This window comes from Phalacrocorax carbo, chromosome 4, assembly GCF_963921805.1.
Source record: "Phalacrocorax carbo chromosome 4, bPhaCar2.1, whole genome shotgun sequence".
NCBI classification, from domain to species: Eukaryota; Metazoa; Chordata; class Aves; order Suliformes; family Phalacrocoracidae; genus Phalacrocorax; species Phalacrocorax carbo.
This window is the reverse complement of record NC_087516.1, coordinates 2,805,408-2,823,462: the sequence shown is the minus strand read 5'-3', so window position 1 is coordinate 2,823,462 and position 18,055 is coordinate 2,805,408. Positions and strand designations below refer to the sequence as shown.

Here is an 18,055-nt window from a genome sequence, read left to right as displayed (position 1 = left end):
ACAGTTGCCCTTGCCTGATATTACCTCAGGAGGTTGCTCCAACTGAAAACTCGCACTACAGCCTATGGGGCAGATATTCAGTTTCACACGAATAAGGGAATAACGATCTATGACCATGGTGACTGGCCACCTTTCAAGTGGTACAAAAGTGGGTTAATATGTTAAAGTAAAAAAGAGCTCCAGTATTTTAGAACTCGGGAGGTGTGATCACACACTAATTGATAACACGTGCACATACACACCACACCTGAGCTAGGACTTCTCATTAGGGCTGTATTTGTCTAGCTTTGGAACACCTCGGGGGAATGTATGCAGGGTGGATGTGTTTATAAACAAGAGTTCTCGAGCAGCGTTTTTAAGAACAGTTTTTCCGGTGTATAGGCACGATTAGAGGTTTATTGACTTGGGTTTTTTTGAGGTATGCCACTTTTTCTGCTCACCTTCCCTCCAGAAAGACTGAAGAACAGGTAAAACTGTGGAGTACGTTACTCACCGTCAAGAACTTCTTCAGGAAACCCAGTCCTTTCAAAGTCGTTGTTATTCTGGTTATACAAGCCAAAAAGCAGATAGTTTGCCAGTTCCCTGCAACCTTCATTGTATCGACTATCTATTCCTGCAAAACCAAAACGATACATGAAGCATTGTGTGTCCTAACACTGTACACCTAAAAAGTTGGTTTTCTTCCCTAATAATAAAACTGTAAAACAGAAGCATTAACTATCTCATGTAGTCGGTGGGCACTTATGCCCGTTGAACGCACTGGGAAAACAGGGTAGGGGAAAAAGGAGATTTTGCAAGTTCATTGCCACGTGCTGACGGTCCACTCTTGACCTAAATCCACAGGCATTGATTTAAAAAAAATAATTAAAGAAGTCTGGTTTTCTGCAGTGCTCTGCATCAACGGAAGTTCCATTTTATCTAGTAATTCAAACTTAAACATCTGCCTGTATGCAGTACGCATTCAAATTAATATGTTCTTGATTGAAGCTTCCTAACAAACTAATCCTGTGACCTAAATCTCCTGCTTTAGAATACATGATTAAACATTATCAGTATTACAGAGCAATCCCTGAGTCACCAGAAAGCCAGTGTGGACTACTAACAAATCATGAAAAAATATTCTGACAAAACATACAGTATACGGGCAGTTTCCAAGGAAAAACTTCTGGTCCTTGGGAAAATAAAATTAAAACAATTGAAGACCTGGAGCATGAAGAGATAAAAGATAAATAAGAGAAGACAGGAAATAAGCCACAGACTGAGGAAGTATTTTCATCTCTCTGGAGGACAGTCACAGTCATAATTCCTAATTCTACTGTAACAAATCAAGTTTCCTCCACAAGTAAAACTATGTATGAAGCAGCATCCTTAACATCCACACTTGACAGAGGTCACCAGCCTTGACTGCCACAAAATTTCTCACAAACACTAACGTCAAGTTTTCCAGCCTAGTTATATTAGAATACAGTTGGGATGGTTGCCACCAAATCAAGATTTGTTACCACTGTCCAAAGGAGAGATCAGGACCCTGATAAAGTAATAACACAGCCTGGACGTCTGGGTTTCAGGGCTTGCATCCGAAAGCAAACTACTCAAGAGTCACCTGAGCTTACCAGAAATTGGAACAAACCCTAGGTTCTCCTAATTAAGTTCCTTTTTTTGTGTTATCCTTCAGCTTCAAAGCGCTAACCAGATGCCATATCTGCATCCAGCTACTGAATCCCACATGTTAACGAACTCCCTTTTGTTTGGGTAGCAACTGGCCTTTGGATAGCTCACTTATATTCCAAGGTATCAGGTGTTTGGTTTAAGCCTCCAGAAGAGGGGAAAAAAAAAATCACTTCAAATTGTGCTGAAGCTGTGAACCTCTGTAACACTGCTCCCTGCTCACGGCTTCATGATCCTCAGCACGAATAACACTTTAGCATCGCATTCCTTGACCTGTGCTGGGAAAGGGGGAAGCTGCATCACACATGCCCCAGCTTTCACAGCCCTCAAGAATCTTTGAATCCTCATTCCTCTGCTATCTAGTGTCTAGTGCTGCCCTCCCATTCATAGCTATACATCATTGGAGCATGCTCTTTTTAAAACTAGTCACGATTCTGTGTGTTAGGAGGCATCCCTTGACAAAGAGAGTTTAAAGAACCTTAGCAGTCAATCTGTAACTCGGGTCATGGCATCGATAAGACTCAGCTAAAGAATGCTCAGACTCAGTCACTCATTTTTCCCCCTGCTGCAATGCTCCGTCTTTGCTGTGCCAGTAATTTTCTGCATAACCAGACTGCCTTGGATCTGGGAACTCAGAGGGGAAAAGGGCACAAAAGAGGGAGGAAAAGGAGGACACAGTCTCTTTTTATTTTATTTATATTTCCAGCCCCATGAAAGCAAGCATACCAATGTAATCCGCAATTCAGAGGGACTCAATGCCCTGATACTGGTGCCAAAGCCCCTGTCTTTAGGTGGGATTTTAGTTACAATCCAGCATGGAGACTTCATTCTTCCAGGAGGCAAGCAGCCATCCCATTGTTCTAGGGAATGCCATTTAACGTAATCAGCCTCCCTGACATCAGCTACAGCCTTAGAAAGCCAGCACACACAGTGTCCTGGAGATAATCTGTTTTACTGATTGCTTGCCTAACTGCTGCAACTTTTGAAGGCAATTCAGATGAGCAATAACCTGACACAAAGTAGGAGTTAGGATAGTCCTTTCAGTGGCAGCACGCTGTCAGATCAGTTGTCCTGCAAGCACTATTACATACATTTCACAGGCAAACATCAGCTATCATATTAAATGTTAATCTAACAAGGCACCTTCAACTACAGCGTGGATGAAAACGGCCGCGGTATTTGCACTTCTTCCTACCAGGCTCATTGCTAACGTTTCCAAAGCCTAAACAGACAAGGCGCTGCGCTCAAGGGTAGGCTAACAGAACAACACGTAGTGAAGCAGAAAAATGAACAGATGGTTATAAAGTCTGGAAGATCAGAAGAAAAATTAGAAACTGTCCTCATAAAAAAAAAGTTAAGGTGGTGCCAATACTTGAAGGGTTTAACGTTTTATTCGGGTGTACCAGCTCTTCAGGCTTGAAGCAGAGATGATCTTCAAAGCTAAACACCAACACCCTGCTTTTTCAGTTAATGACAGAAGGAGGGGAAGAGAAGACAAAAGGAAGATGTTAACAAGGGGGACAGCTGATAAGCTTAACTCTTACACTAGAGAAATTAGGTGAATTTATTGCTTGCAGAGCACCAACAGGCTAGCAGGGAAGATATTAGCTTACCATAGAAGAATTAACTCTGCAGATAATTGTTCTTTTGGGTTGTTTTTGTTTTTAGTATCCAGTACAGGCAGGAGCTTTCATACTGAAGCTTTAATATCTTCTACAGAAACATATGGGGTTAAATGAACAGATATAGTTAGCGGAAAATAAACAGGAAATGAAACAATGACAAAGATAAGATACCTCCAGAAAGCGTATCAGGAGTCTTCAACAGAACAATGGGGAAAGCTATTAATTAGGAAACCCCCACGCCTGTCTCCAGCTGAGCTGGGAGTTTAATAACTCACAGCCTATTCCCAACTCATCACAAGGGTGTAGTTAGACAATGACTCAGTCTAACAGCTCGCTGCTGCCCGAGGAACCATTCCTGCTTCTCCTTCTCCTGCAGTCAGAGCCTATCTGACCTCCCAACAAGCCGATTCAGTTTGCTAAATTGGCAGAAAACTAGTCTGGTCAAATACAGGAAGGGAAAAAATAAAATCTGCTTAGTAGGATGAGCCGGGTGCAAGACATCAACCAACCACCCGCACTAATGCAAAATGCATGTGGGGAGGAAAGGGAGGAGAGGGAAGAGGAGCAGTCTAGGGGTAGGCTGAGACTCCCCTTTTGTGCTGCAAAAAGTATTCAGCTCAGCCATCTCTCATACATGCAATTTCACAGATGCTAAGCTGACAGAAACATTGCCTACAGGTAAAAATAGTCCTGCTTTCTTTGTCCCAGCCATGCATTTCTGAACCACCCTTAAGTATCAAATCAAAGAACAGTTGTTCCATAACACATTCAACAGCCATGGGAGCTCTAGGGACACCAGGGAGGTAGCAGGAAGGTGAGGCTGGAGGGAACACACAGATCACCTTTAGATAGTTGCCAAAAACTAACATGCAGTTGTGGAACCACCATCTAAGCGAAGTAGCGCAATAATCATTAAAATAGTCTCCACTGGAAAGAGAAAAGGATAAACAATCAGTCCAACGTACTAACCGCTGGTGAGGTTTCTCCCACGTCCTAAGATCAAGAGCTCTGTGTAGGATGGATATAAAAACCAAGGCAAAATTAAGTTAAAGATTTACTGGCACAGCCTCTGAAGTATTGCCATGCTCTTCAGGGGATATAAAAAGTAAATATCAAGGTCTAAAAATTTACCTTAGCTATGCTGAACTGTGAAACAGTTTGACCTATAATCGGAACCGCTACAGCTACAGATTTTAGACATAACTTACTGAAACTAAATACATGTCCTTAGAAATCAGATCAACTTAACCATGAGCTGAAAATCTGTTGAAAGGTAAGATGCAAGAAACACCACTGCTAAAAAAATAGTTTTGAGTACAATTTAAGTAGTTTGATACACTATTTCCTTAGCAGCAACACACTCCAGCTGAGACATCACAGCTTTTTAAAAACGTCTGACATGTCAACCTCCAAATTTCTTTTTCCTGTCAGTTGTGATGTCTTTTCCTGGCACAGGATGCAGAAATGCTACCATTTGGCCACTTTAAAATAATATGACAGGATTCTTTTAAAAAAAGAAATCAGCTGTAACTACATTTAAATAATTGTATCAATAACTGGTCCATTCTCATCTCTTTTTGGAACCTCACAATGCTGTTTATATTTCAGTATAAATATTAATCTACTTAAAGCAAAGATATTAAAGTTCATGTTGTTTTTCTCTCACAGCCCAGTATGTAAAATTAAAGTTGGGGTGAGGGAAACACATTAACTCTGGGTTATTAAAGACAGCCAAGTGAACTATAACACGCACCGACTGTAAAAAACCAGTTATGAGCATCTGCTTTCCTTACAAGTCAACAGGACTCAAAATGTAAGACTGCGTATTCTTTGCCATCTGAAGCTTGGATCTGAAGACAGATTTAACGCATTTATAACAGAACAACATGCCAGCTTAATCAGAAGTTACGTGAGAAATTTCGCAGGCTACATTAGACAGGTCAGATGAGGCAACAACAGTCCCATTGTGGGTGCTGAAAGAGATTAGTGCGAAGCACAAGTCTAATAAAACACCCTTCCTATAGTCCCATAACAGAAACGCTTATTTATTAAGAGGTATGGTCTTACGCAGAGGCTTAAATACTCCACATTACACTGAGGATTACACAAAGCAATTCCTTTTGCCTGGGAAGTTTTTCCTAAAGCTGTAAGAATGTTTTCAGTGACTATTCTTTGCTTGGGATTTATTGCAGCTTCAGAATTAACAATAGTCAAGAAATACCTCAGCGTCAATGGTGAGAAATAAGACATTTTATGAAATTAGACTAGCATGAAAGACAAAAAAGTGAGAACTTTATCCTGTATGATTAAGTTTCATTGGAAAGTAGACACAGTGACCTTATAGACCTTCTAGCTGTAAAATTACTGATTAGCCAAAGACGACTTAAACTCTTATCCTAGGAGAATGTGGGCTAGGAAGAGTTATGTTACACAGTTAGCATCAACCAAGAGAACAAGGTTATGCACATTTACAACTTTTCTGTGGTTCAGTAAATGAGCTTCTTCAAGTTTTCTTGCTACATCATTAAAAAAAAAAAAACACAAACACAAGAAACCAGGCTGTTTTATCATTTCTTAATGCGAGCTCATTACTCCACATCGCTTCTTTAGGGCTACATTAGGTTTCTCCCTCTTTAACTATAATCCATTATTTAAACAGTCACTCCTTAGTCTTATTCTCTAAGGCATTTCAATCGTCATTCCTGAATTTATCCTTTACTATCTTGATGCTGATTATACAATAAGAAACAAGAGTCAAGGTTACATACAAAAATATTATAACCTGTTACTTTCCTACAGCATACTTGCACATGTAGCTTTATTTGGTATCACCCTTTTCTCCCAATTCCAGAAGAAATAAAGCACTGAAACCACATGCTGTTTATATGCCACCATTTAACTCGTAACTGCTTCTGAGGTTTCTCATGCGACTCTTTAAACGCATTTTGAATTACTTCTCCTGAGGCAAGACGTCCCTCCCTCTAAATTCAGGTTTTATTAATTCTGTCAGTTTTCTGATTACTTCCCCCCCCGCCAAGCCTTCCACCCTCCGCGGCTCTGCATATCAAGATCCCTATCCTCAGTGCTCCCCTGCTCTTCTCCACCCCCTTAACCTCAACACCTTCTAATCCCTTCCACTTCCCCACCTCCACTGGGAAACCAGCTGCAATGCATGTGCCTTCAGCCTTGAGCTTTTATGCCAAGCACCAGCTAGAAAGCCTAGACAGCTGAGTGTTTACTCCAAAGAGATATGGATTTAATTCTCCCCATCTTTCCTTCCATTTGGACATTAACAAAGATTCTCTCTCCCCTCCAGCCACTTAGTTTTCGTAAGGCTTGGAAGAATATTGATACTACTATTGTAGCAAGCCTGCCTGAAATCAGTAAATAAACCTAATAATTATTTAGGAAGAAAAGAGTGTACCAGTCAGCTGTCCTCTCGCTGAGCAACAGGGCTGGGACTCAGGGAGGATGGAGGAGCTGACCTTCATCTTTCTGAAACTCACAGTGTTTTCATCAGTACGGTGAGCACAAAGGGGGGTGGGGGTGGGGGGGAAGTACAACTAACCTAAAATGCAAAGGATTCCATCAGGTTGAGATTTGCTGCTCTGTGTCAGGATACTCTGAATGTTTCGAAGGCGGCTGCAGCTGCAAAAGAAAGAGAATTCATCCTTAAGGTCAGTGTTTTTAAGTGCTCAAATTTGCTAGGCTGAAGAGTTGATCTACCCTTTCTTTCTTTATCATATGAACTAAGAGGGCACGATACCCGACACCAGCTTCAGAAGAGCATACGGCCTCCTCTAATTGGAGCAACATAGCTAAGTTTTGAAATACTTGGAATACGTCACAAATAAGATAGTCTTAGAACTTGCTATATGTGATTAGATAGAAGGGAGTCTGGAGGCACTGTATCCTTGAATACAGTAAATTAGGGAAATGTACAAGAATAAACTAGTTTAGTATAAGTAAGAATTGTGTGACCAATCCAAAAATGAACTGAGCATGCCCAGAGACTGAGTTCAACCAGCAGACACGGTGAGGAAGACTATCAACGACCACCAGAGGACCCTGGAAGACCACCAATGAACATGAATGTGCAGGCGTTAGGAACATTTGCGTACATTAATGAGTTTCAAGAATAGTATGAATATGGTAATTATTTCCTAGAAATCTAATGAATATGTATATTTTGGTTGCATATAACCTCTGTAGTAGCGCAACTCTGCACACGCTAGGTGGAGCGATCCCCTGTGCGCCCAGCGCCACACTGAAGAACACCTGCTTTATAAACTACAAATTGAGTTTTAGAGGGTTCTTATATTTGCCGACTTACGGTATCAGACACACTTAAACTTGGGTATCTTTTGTTTGAAATACATTTAGACCTCATACCAAACCATCCCCAGATTATTTACTTTTGTCCACTACAAGATGAAGTACAGAGCCCTTACAGAAGACCAGAACCCGTAACCATCCCTTCTAACCAAGTGCCCTGTCAATCTCTTAACTTCTAGCAAAAATTTCTGTTCCAAGTTTCCTCTCACCAAGCCAGCAACAATCCTTTCTCTACCAGAGAAGGAGCAAAGCACTGTGGGGCAGGTGATGCCCAGGTAGAAAGTTGACATGGGAAGGGACCACAGTAGCTCCTACGCTCCGAGAAGAGCCTGCAAAAGATGAATTTCAGCACCTCCAGCACCATCAGACCGCTTCCACCCTATGTAACTACATAATACGAACACACCCCAGACCTGTTACAAGATCAAAGTGAAAAGCATGACATTCGTGTAGAGGAGGAGGAGGGGAAGCACAGAGAACTCTGCCTCCACTCACAAACCTGCAGCGTCTCGTCCATGTCCTCGGTTAATAAAGCATCAGTGTCATGCTACCTGCAGTGGCCCAGGGACGCTTTTGCTTACCCATATCATGCAGACTCGAATGGGTCACCTTGTCATTCTTGCAAGCACATGCATGAGCAGAAAGGCAGAACTTTCAGACAGAAAAGATAAGGCAATTTTAGTGAGTTCTGCGAGACAGACAGCTCCTGACCAGGGGATTTTCTCTTATTATTTAAGCTTCAGGTGTTACAGTTCTTCCCTGCATCTGGCCTTACACTCCACAATTTCATTTAGTCCATAAGGGAAAAATATAGAACCAATACTCTCATTTAACGTGGCAAAAGCACAACTCCAGAAGAGCGCCACTTTTTAAGACAGATTTTTTTTTTTTTTGCAAGACAATTTAACAAACTGAACTTACACTAGTGGGTTTCCAGTCAGAAAGTAAGCCACAGCTCAAAGAAATATCTAGATCATTTTCATAAGAGGCACGTTACCTCTCTCACGACTTCTGTATTAAACCCATGAAATTTTCCTAAAATGAACAGTTAGAGAAAATTATAAGCCTAAAGTATAATCTTTTATAACCTACATTAAAAAGAAATGAAACAATACCAAGTCTTGCCAAGATTTTCATAATCAAACTGAATTGTTTATTATATAAAGTTTAATTTAGTTGTCCAATACACATTTTTAAGCCAGGCAAAAATCTCAGCTACAATAGCCAGACAGAGCAACACAATTTGTGCTTCCAGACAACACTTTCTGAGCTTGTTTTAATACAGACAGAAGGCAAGAAATTTCCCTGCTGATATTACTGAATGTGTTTTCTTGTTTATCATCTTGTTTGTGTAACTATGAGCTGTTCAGCTCTAGGAAACAAGCGTCTCTTCCAGAAAAGCACAGAGCTAAATTTAAGATCAGCTCAAAGAAACAAGAAAGAAAGGTCAAGTATTCCTATTTTCATAGTTACTTAAGCCAAGTAAAAAGCAAATATATCTTTTCAGTAATGCTACAATTATCATGCTCTACTTTCTCTGAAGGACAGAATGAACACAAAAGGTTTATATTATAGCTAGCCTACGCACAATTCAAACATCCACAGTAAAGGACAGCCAACATCTGAAGGCACTTTCATAGTAAGTACAAAATCAGTGCAAACCACGCCTGTTTTATTTTTTCCCTGCTTTTAGGTTGCCCTTTTGAGTTCTGAATCCCTCAATTATTCTTTTTGCCTGGAACTCCCCAATTCGTATTATACGCTGTGCTGTACCCACAGTCCACTGTATGTATGAATAGATGTTTTGATCCAGTCTTAGATTCAGAAACAGAAATTAAAGCCACTGCTGACAGCAAAAAGGCACCTAATCAGGTACTATCTGATGTTGTTGCCTGTGTAGGTGATGCTAGTGAAGTCTGTGAAAAAAAAAGCATTGAACTTTACACTGCACATTTTAGCAACTTCTGATTATTATTTCTTTAAAACCTAACCCAAAAGTGAACCTCACAGATATCCAAACTTCAGCTTTTGTATCTTATTCTGGAAGATTTTCGTCCCATCATTAAACGGGACCCCAGACTAGCAGGGTGAGAGATGATCCACTATGGCAAGCTATGCAGTGCTCTCATTTTTATACTTCCCATGTCACAAGATCAAGAGTAGAAGAAATTGCTAGACTCTTCACTGTGGGTACAAACATATTTGACTTATTTCATTTGTTAGTACACAAATGAGCCTACAGCTACTTAAGGACCACCTGCAGGCAAGTAGAATTGCTAGAGCCCCTGTAAAACACAGGAAAATGGAAGCAACTTCAAGACTATCTGAAGGACAGACTGAAAGGCCTGTGAGAAACTGTGCCCAAGGACCTCTGTGGTGACACAAGAAGCAGCTTCCAGACTGACTTTTATTAAAACATTGACCATATCAGAGGATGTATCTTCCTGCTTCCGCTCAGAGTGAGAAAAGAAACTGTCATCAGAAAAAAATATTATGAGTGCTTCCAATCTGAAGGCACAAGAGGTAGATTTTCACTCAGTTCCTCCCAGAAACAAGATGCAAAAAATCCCTCTGCTACTCATGTTCAGCTTTTACTCTCAAGGCAAATTGAAGTAATTCTCCAACCAAAGACAGGTTTTTCTGGATTGTAAAATATTTTTAAAACCTCTTATAAAGCATTATAAACACAGCACGAGTGCATACCTTGACTTTGCTATCATTGTCCCTCCCTATACTGATCGCTTTTACAAGAAAGGAACGGTTAGAACTCAATTTGACAAAGAACAAGTACGGAAACTCCTTGTAAAAGACTCGTGGGGAAAGATACTCCCATTTATTAAAAAACATTATTACATGATACGAGGTAAGTTATTCCTAAGATCTTTAAATTTTAGCTTCACATTAACACCTTCAACAAAAGGCAGACCTGATCAAATACGTTTATCATTTAAAAGAAAAAGTAGTGTTATGAGCCTGGGCAACCAGCGCAGAGCAAAATACACAATGTTCTTGTCGTCTTGAGCTCTGTGGAAGTATTTTCCGATCTGTTCAAGTAAACTGCGGTGGGGGGAAAGGGGAAGAGGAATTGGGGGAGGAAAGTACTGACATGTTTGTTCTGGGTTGGGTATTTCTTTAAGTTTTGATTTAAGGTTAGGAATTTTACTCCCCTATAGTTACTTTCAGTATCCTTCACATATCTTTACACTAAAAATACATTAAATTCTCAGATTAAGCTGCTCAGAAATTTCTGCCAATTAAAGCCAAATATCAGTGCTACATCTCCCTGAGGAGACAGTCCTGATGTAAAAGGCAAAAGCAAAATGCATGTTCGTTATTTCACAATGAGATGCATGACCATAAAGATGTTTATTTCAATCTTAATATTAAACAGCCTTCAGCAGAATATTTCTCCTTGCCTCATTTAAAGAAGTGGTTTCTGTGAAAGAAATCTTTGAAGAAGCTTCTTCACAGAAATATTTTCAATGTCATTTCAAGTGTGTATAAATCATTACATTCAAAGGCTGACATTAAAAACAGAAGACTTCTGTGTCTGAAGAAAGACGTTATTCAGAAATAGGGAAGAGGATAATTAGAATTCTTACTACATGCTTTTAAACAATACAGGCTAAACTGTGTATAAAGTCAGAGGAAAAAAAATGGCATTTTCTTGCATTTCACATTAAAACAGTCATCTGACAAAAACAAAGAAACTGTCCTGGGAACAAAGTTCCATGACTCTTCCCGCCTCCAAAGCAGGCACCCTAGCAAGGATACTGACTTCTTATACTCCTTTTCACTTTACCACAGTAACGCAATTTCAAACAGAAACAACGAAGAATGACCTCCGCACAGCAGCGTAACCCTCTGGGCTTCAGGACGCTTTCCTGGAAGATGTGGCTCTGGATCCACCCACATACGTAACCACACCTAAATTTTACAGTAGCTTTCTGCTGAAAAATCAGCATTAGGTGTGTTCAGAAACACAGTTACATGAAGCCCTTCTAAGGACGCCCAAACTCCTGGGCATCAGTGAGACTTGGACAAGACACAAGCTGCAACCTACTTACCCAACGAGACAGCCACAGACAACTAGGCTGCCTCAGAAGTGGATAAGAAGTTCACAGAATCACAGAATCCCAGGTTGGAAGGGACCTCAGGGATCATCTAGCCCAACCTTTCTAGGAAGAGCGCAGTCTAGACACGACGGCCCAGCACCCTGTCCAGGCGACTCTTGAAGGTGTCCAAGTTGAAGTAGACGAAGCGAGAATTTTTCCAGCATGCATGTTTGAACAGAAGATGTGACTTCTACATCAACTTAAGCCCGTATAAGAGCCCACGGTACCACAAGGGATGTTCTCGCCCTCCTCACTGCCTTTGTATCTGCACTAGCAATCTTGAAGCCATGCGTTGAGGCAGACCAGCTTACAGATCCAAACAGACTAGCCCAGGAATTAAAAAAAACCCAACACTTTCAAACATCAGCAAGCTGATCTGACTGCTGATGAAGGCGGGTCAGGAGACAAAGCCACAGTTTAGGGCGGCATCTGGCAATAATAAAGTGTGCTTGGGCCAATTAAGAAACTATACATTGAGGTACTTGATATTCTGCTAATCTTGGCCTAGATCCAAAAAAAGGGGGAAGATAATTGACAACCATTAACTTCCAAGAATTAGTGCTCATCTGTTCACATGTCTTTCTACTAATTATGCAAAGTGCCTTGCTTTACAACAGTCTAGCCTGTCACAACTTAGTAACAGACACGGCGCTGCAAGCCATGTATGTTGGCAAATAAAGAGAATATTAACAACCATGCCTTTCTCAATCAAAAAGAATGAACATATTTTTTTAAATAATGCCACACAGTATTTAATTTTCATTTTATGCTTCCACAGCCTGTTACTTTTTTCTGCACCCCTTGTTGCTTGCTGAATTTATTCTGCGCGCAAGCTTCCTGTGCTTGACTTGTAATCCAGCAGTACTAACACAGCAACGATATTAGCATTGATCCCCGATTGATTCCCGATTGATTCCCACAGGCTGGCTTACCATCCGTCTGGGATGGCTGCAGCTGTGGTTAACGTGCAATTCAGCTGACAAAGGATGTGATTTCACTGTGTTGAGTATGTTTTGCTTCATATTGGCAGATGTTACACTCCTCCCCCACAAAGGCTAGGCAGTCTTAAAAACCCACACGTGGTAAAGCTTTGATAGAGAGGAGCAAACAAGGGGAAAAATCTGAGACACCCGTGGCATGCTTGTGCAAATCCTGACATTAACAAGGTTCATCTTCAGGGAATGGCTTGAATAGATTCACACTGTCTAAGACAAACACTGGTTTTAACATTAAATACTTGATTAAAAAAAAAAGTGTTTTTTTCCAGATCTCACTTCTTATTAACTTGCTGCTGCTACCATCTGTTTCCACTCTATCCCCCAAAAAACTAGTTCATTTTCCATGGGCCTTTTGTTGACCTCACAATTTCTACCAGAAACATTATTACTGTGTGCTTATATTAGAGTACAGATTTCCCTGGGTTTCCCAGTCTGACATTATTCCCATCTTAACCTATCTGTGAAAACAGGAAGCAGAAGTCAAACCGAGTTAAAGACTCTCAGAATTTCATTGATTTCAAAAGCAGTTTATTTGAAATTTACTATCTAGCTTGAACAACAACATGCTTTCCTCAGTTTTATTTTTTTTCTTGGCTCACCAAAATAACTCTGGGTTACTGGTTGGCACTCGCAAAAGACAATGGCATTCACCCACGCTAATGGTTACATCAATGAGGTATTAAACATGACAATTTTCCAGCTATTTACAAAATTTCTCTACAATAAACATAGGAATCTTGACTGTAAACAGGTGATCTTGCAACCTTAAAAACACTTAGCATGTTTAGCTACAGTAAGTAGCAAATACTAAAACTGGACAAAAAGGAAAACATTTCCACTATGCATTTTACAGGACCAAATTCCTTGCTCCTTGACTTTAAATGGACAGTAATAGTCTGTTCCTATGTACTTTGAGATCTCTGAATTGCAGAACAAGCAAGAATCTCTCATGACTAAACGTTTGGAACTACCTGATGCCATTTGCAAACCACAGGCTTGTGCAGCACATCTGAACAGTAGCATTATTTATTAAGAACACACACCAGCATCCACGCTGGCACCTTCTGCAACCACGCTGGAGCGTGCAGCCCTTCAGCATACTTGTCTACTGTGAGTAACTCACTGATAGGACCTCAACATTGCGTAATGGGCTGGAAACGAAGCTAAGTTCTTCCATGGGTGCAATAAGATGATGGTTGCCCACCACCTACACACATGTCCATGCCAGTTCGAGCTGCAGCCTTGACGCAGTCCCCGTTTAACGGGCTGATTTACGAACATCAGCTCTGTATTTTCACTTTCCTAAACCGCAACGTGTTATCGAGGACGCCAACTACTCCCCCCAAAAAATGTTATCATCTGAGAAAATGAAAATATTTGAAGGAGGAGGAAAGACTAGTAGGTGCAGTGTAATTATTCTGCCGTCAGGCAATCTCTGATGAGAAAGACAAGGCAAGCATCTACCGCTTCAGCAGAAATCAGAAGTTAAACTAGAACGCCTTAAGACGACATTTACTCTCAGAGCCCAGTGCTGGACCACAACCACTGCAGCGATGCAGCTGCAAAGCATGAAGCCAGATGCTCGGCCATCAGTTCAAGCTGAACGATCGCAAAGGCGTAACTTCAGCCGAAGCTCCCCCGGCAGCTGAAGCAACACAATAGCTCTGCTCCTTCCCGTGGCAACTTTTCCTTCCCAAGCACTTCTACCTTCCTATTCCTATCAACCACACAGTCCCACGTCCCTCAACTTTGGCCGCAGCCTACCACTCGACAGACCCTAAGCCATCTTACTTCCCCAACATGGTAGAAAACCATCCATATTCTAGGAATGGCATTTTTTTTCCCTTTTTTTTTCCTCCAGTACTTCAGCAAGTTAAATTAGCGCTCTCTTTGCAGAGTTAAAATACAGCGCATTCCTGAAAAAAATTTCAGTGAAACTGTGCTGTTACAAAATCCTGAACCTCTGCATAATTACATAAGGAACACATGGATACAAACTGTTAAATCTTTCAACACAGATACGTCCCCTGCTAAAACTGGTTGGGAAACCACAACTTTTTCATCCCAGCACCACCACAGTCCCAAACACCCCACTGACTGCTCCTCTGAAGCTGTAGGAAGAACACCACATACTTAACTGCTATGTGATTAAAAGCAGAATAGTTCAGAAGATGATAATATTAGGCATATAGGCAGAAACAACATAAAAATTAACCCAAGCACTCATTTTGCTTTTCCATGCATAGACACAGAGCAAGAACTAATCTATATTATGTTACAGCCATGGGTAATTACTAAGGAGTATTTGCCTACTCTATTTTACATAAAGGCAATACAAAATTGGGTGTGTCCAAAGCTCTACCAAATAGCACAGGTTTACATTGACTTTAGATGTTGATATTTAACCAAAGCATTTAATAGACATTTTGTTCAGAAATGGATGTATTCTTAAGGAAAACACTCGTTCCCCACTGAACACAGACCCATGAAGCATGACATCATCTTCTAAAAAGGCATACCCTTTTTGGGCAATACTCATCTCTTAGTTAAGGGATTTTTTTATTTACAAAACCATTCTTTCCTTCCTTTTGGTGTAACAAAGCCTAGGGTCGCAGTGGCAAACGCCAGCTCCCAACACACCATACGGCAGACCAAAACTCTGAAGTATGTGGAAGAACTCCAAGAATTATCTCTGGCCGTTTCTCTATTCTTTATATAGTCTTAAGAATTTTTCCATTCCTGTTTCGGCCTTGGGGGCGGGGGGAGGAGGGAGGGTAACGCATTGTTTTGTTTTAAGTTATTTTTATTAACTGCCTGGTATCTGCGGACTGCTTGGGAAATTTATTGCAAACACTGGCCTCCCTGCCTCCATCTGGCCTGAAAAAAAAAGGAAAAAAAACACTGTACAAGAACTAATGCTGAAGAGGGAAAAAAAAATTAACAGATGACATGCCTCCTACAAACATGCCAAATTATAGATGTTGTCTGGATCTCCCAGTGGAGCTCAAAAGCTTGCAGATGTTCACAGAGAGTCTGAATGTTCTCATGACAACTCTAAAACAGGATCTCAGATTACAAAATTAGTCATAAAGAGAAGGGTTTGAGTGGAAACCATTTTCTCTTTCAGCTTGGCAGGGTTTTTTTGTTACCATCTTGCTATTTTGTTACTGCTCGTGGATTTTTAGATACTTTCCAGCTATAAACAAATACAAAGCTCTTTCTAAACAAGTAAGACTGATTTAGTGAAAAAAAATATTTGAAAAGGTCATTTTTCCTTCCCTCTTATGGATGATTCAGTTTCTAACTGCAGGCATAGAGGGAACATAACCGTTACAGAACAGCCATGTTCATGTATTTCAAGCAAACAGAACGACCTCCATTTCTCTCTCACAGTGCAGCATGTCTCATTTCACAGGCATATTGTCTGAAAAGCAAAAACACTTGTCTTCCCTCCTTGAACAAAAAATCAAGACCTTTTTGTTTTAAAAACTGTAAAAGCTAAGGCAAACATATACGACTTTAATACCCAGGTAGCTCAGCCAACTGTTTGTTTGCGATTTACATGCAATTCTGTGATTTACATGCCACATCCCAGTTATTATCTGACTTGACGCTGGTGAATACTTCCATGTATTGTGCTATAATTATTGAAAGCACCAAGCACTTCAGCTCCTGGGTTGTTCTTTGTGATATTCAGACACTTCGGGTAATACACTGTAGCTTAATACACACACACACACACACGTGAACCTTAAGTCTTTAAAAGGAAATAGAGCTCTAGCAACCTAACAATACCTGAGCTCCCATAGAGCCACCGCTATCATCTAACATGCCCCCACGCCCCATCTCTTGTCAAGCTCTATCCTCCATATTTCTGAAGCTTAGAGAAACGTTATTGCCTTCATGCCCTCAAGCAATTCTCCACAAGCTGCCCACACAAATATACAATCTCCTTTCTCTCCATAATCCCTCAACCCCTCCCAAGTGTCTCCTATCCCTAATTCAGCTTTTCTACCTTTCCCAAGCCCTTTTCCCCTACTTCGAAGGCAGCCCCACACTCATCCCCTCCCAAACCAGACCCAGCTCCCTGCTGTAACACCACCCCAAGCCCAGTCTCTCCAGACCAGCCCCTCTCCAAGGTCCCCAAACCTCTCTGTCCCCCAGCCCATCACAGCCTCCCACACCCGCTCCTCCAGTGGGATTCAGGATTCACCAGTCCCTGCACCCCGCAGGTGAAGCCAGGCCCCCGCCTGCCATGCTGCCAGGGCCATCAGCGCTCCTCTCCCAGTAGCCACCTGCAAAGTGAGCCGCCCCCCGTGACGCCCCATCTCTCCCACCCATAGCCCCAGCCCCTCGAACGCTGCTCCTAATGAAATGCCCCAGCCCCCCCACAACCACCCCAGCCTCCTTAATGGCTCCAAATCCCCCTGCAACACCCCAAAACTCATTAATGCTCCCCGCGCTCCACAAAACGTCTCCTTAACAACCCAACCCCTCTATTCTAGCTCACCTCAGCACCCCCAAAGCCCTTAACCGCCCACCCCATCGCCTTTAACATCCCGTTTTCTTCCCAACCACCACCTTCAGCGCCCACAGATCTTTAAACACCTCATCTGCTCCCCCACCAAACCTCTCAACACCCCCATCAGCTCCCCCAAAACCCCTGCATCACCCCCCTCGGCGCCCCCAGCACCCCAGCCCCGCTCCACGCCACCCCATCAATGCCTCCTTCACGCCCCCGGCCCCTCAGTGCTCCCCAACGCCCGGCCCCACCCCACCAGCCCCCTCAGCGCAGCCCAAAGCCCGGCCCCTCCCTGTCAGCTCCTCGCTGCTCCCCCCCGCCGCCTCCCGCCCCCTCAACGCCCTCCCCCGGCGGCTCCCCTCCGCCCCCCGTTACCTGACGAAGGCCTCGGCGGCCCGGGGGCGGCGCGGCGAGGGGCGCGGGGCCGGCAGGAGGAGCGCGGAGCGGCCGCACAGCGCCATGGCGACGGCGATGCGGCGGCGGCGGCTGGGAGGCGGCAGCACTGCGGCCGCTGCGCCCCGCCCCGCGCCGCGCGCACCACCGCCATCCCCGCCGCGGGGGGGGGGTGCCGGGGAAGCGCCGCGCCGCCGCCCGCGCTTGCCACCTTCCCGGACGGGCAGGATTCAGCCCGACCTCCTCCTCCTCCCACACAGAGCGGGGACGGAAAGGTTTCTACCGGCCCGGCAACAGCTGGGCGAAAAATCAGCGGGGGGTAGGGGTTGTTCCCCCCTCCGCGAGGCATGGGCTCGTCCAACTCCTGCCCCCCGCGCACACACCCCCCGGAGCAGCCCT

At 42.8% G+C, this 18,055-nt stretch overlaps 1 protein-coding gene across 3 annotated transcripts in view; it reads right to left on the bottom strand.

Annotated features, from left to right (window-relative positions):
• The window catches only part of DNAAF9 (dynein axonemal assembly factor 9), a 75,354-nt gene extending 57,529 nt beyond the window's left edge, over positions 1 to 17,825 (bottom strand). Inside the window, exons 1-3 of one of the 3 annotated variants that reach the window (XM_064448830.1) lie at positions 17,639 to 17,760; positions 6,862 to 6,941; positions 494 to 613 (exon numbers count right to left, since the gene is read on the bottom strand). In XM_064448830.1, the coding sequence (XP_064304900.1) occupies positions 494 to 613; positions 6,862 to 6,941; positions 17,639 to 17,724 (286 nt within the window). In that variant the 5' untranslated portion in view covers positions 17,725 to 17,760. Of the gene's footprint in view, positions 1 to 493; positions 614 to 6,717; positions 6,789 to 6,861; positions 6,942 to 17,638 lie in introns of those variants that run through there. The other 2 variants (XM_064448831.1, XM_064448829.1) reach the window with 2 other exon arrangements.
• Between the last annotated feature and the right edge of the window lie 230 nt (positions 17,826 to 18,055).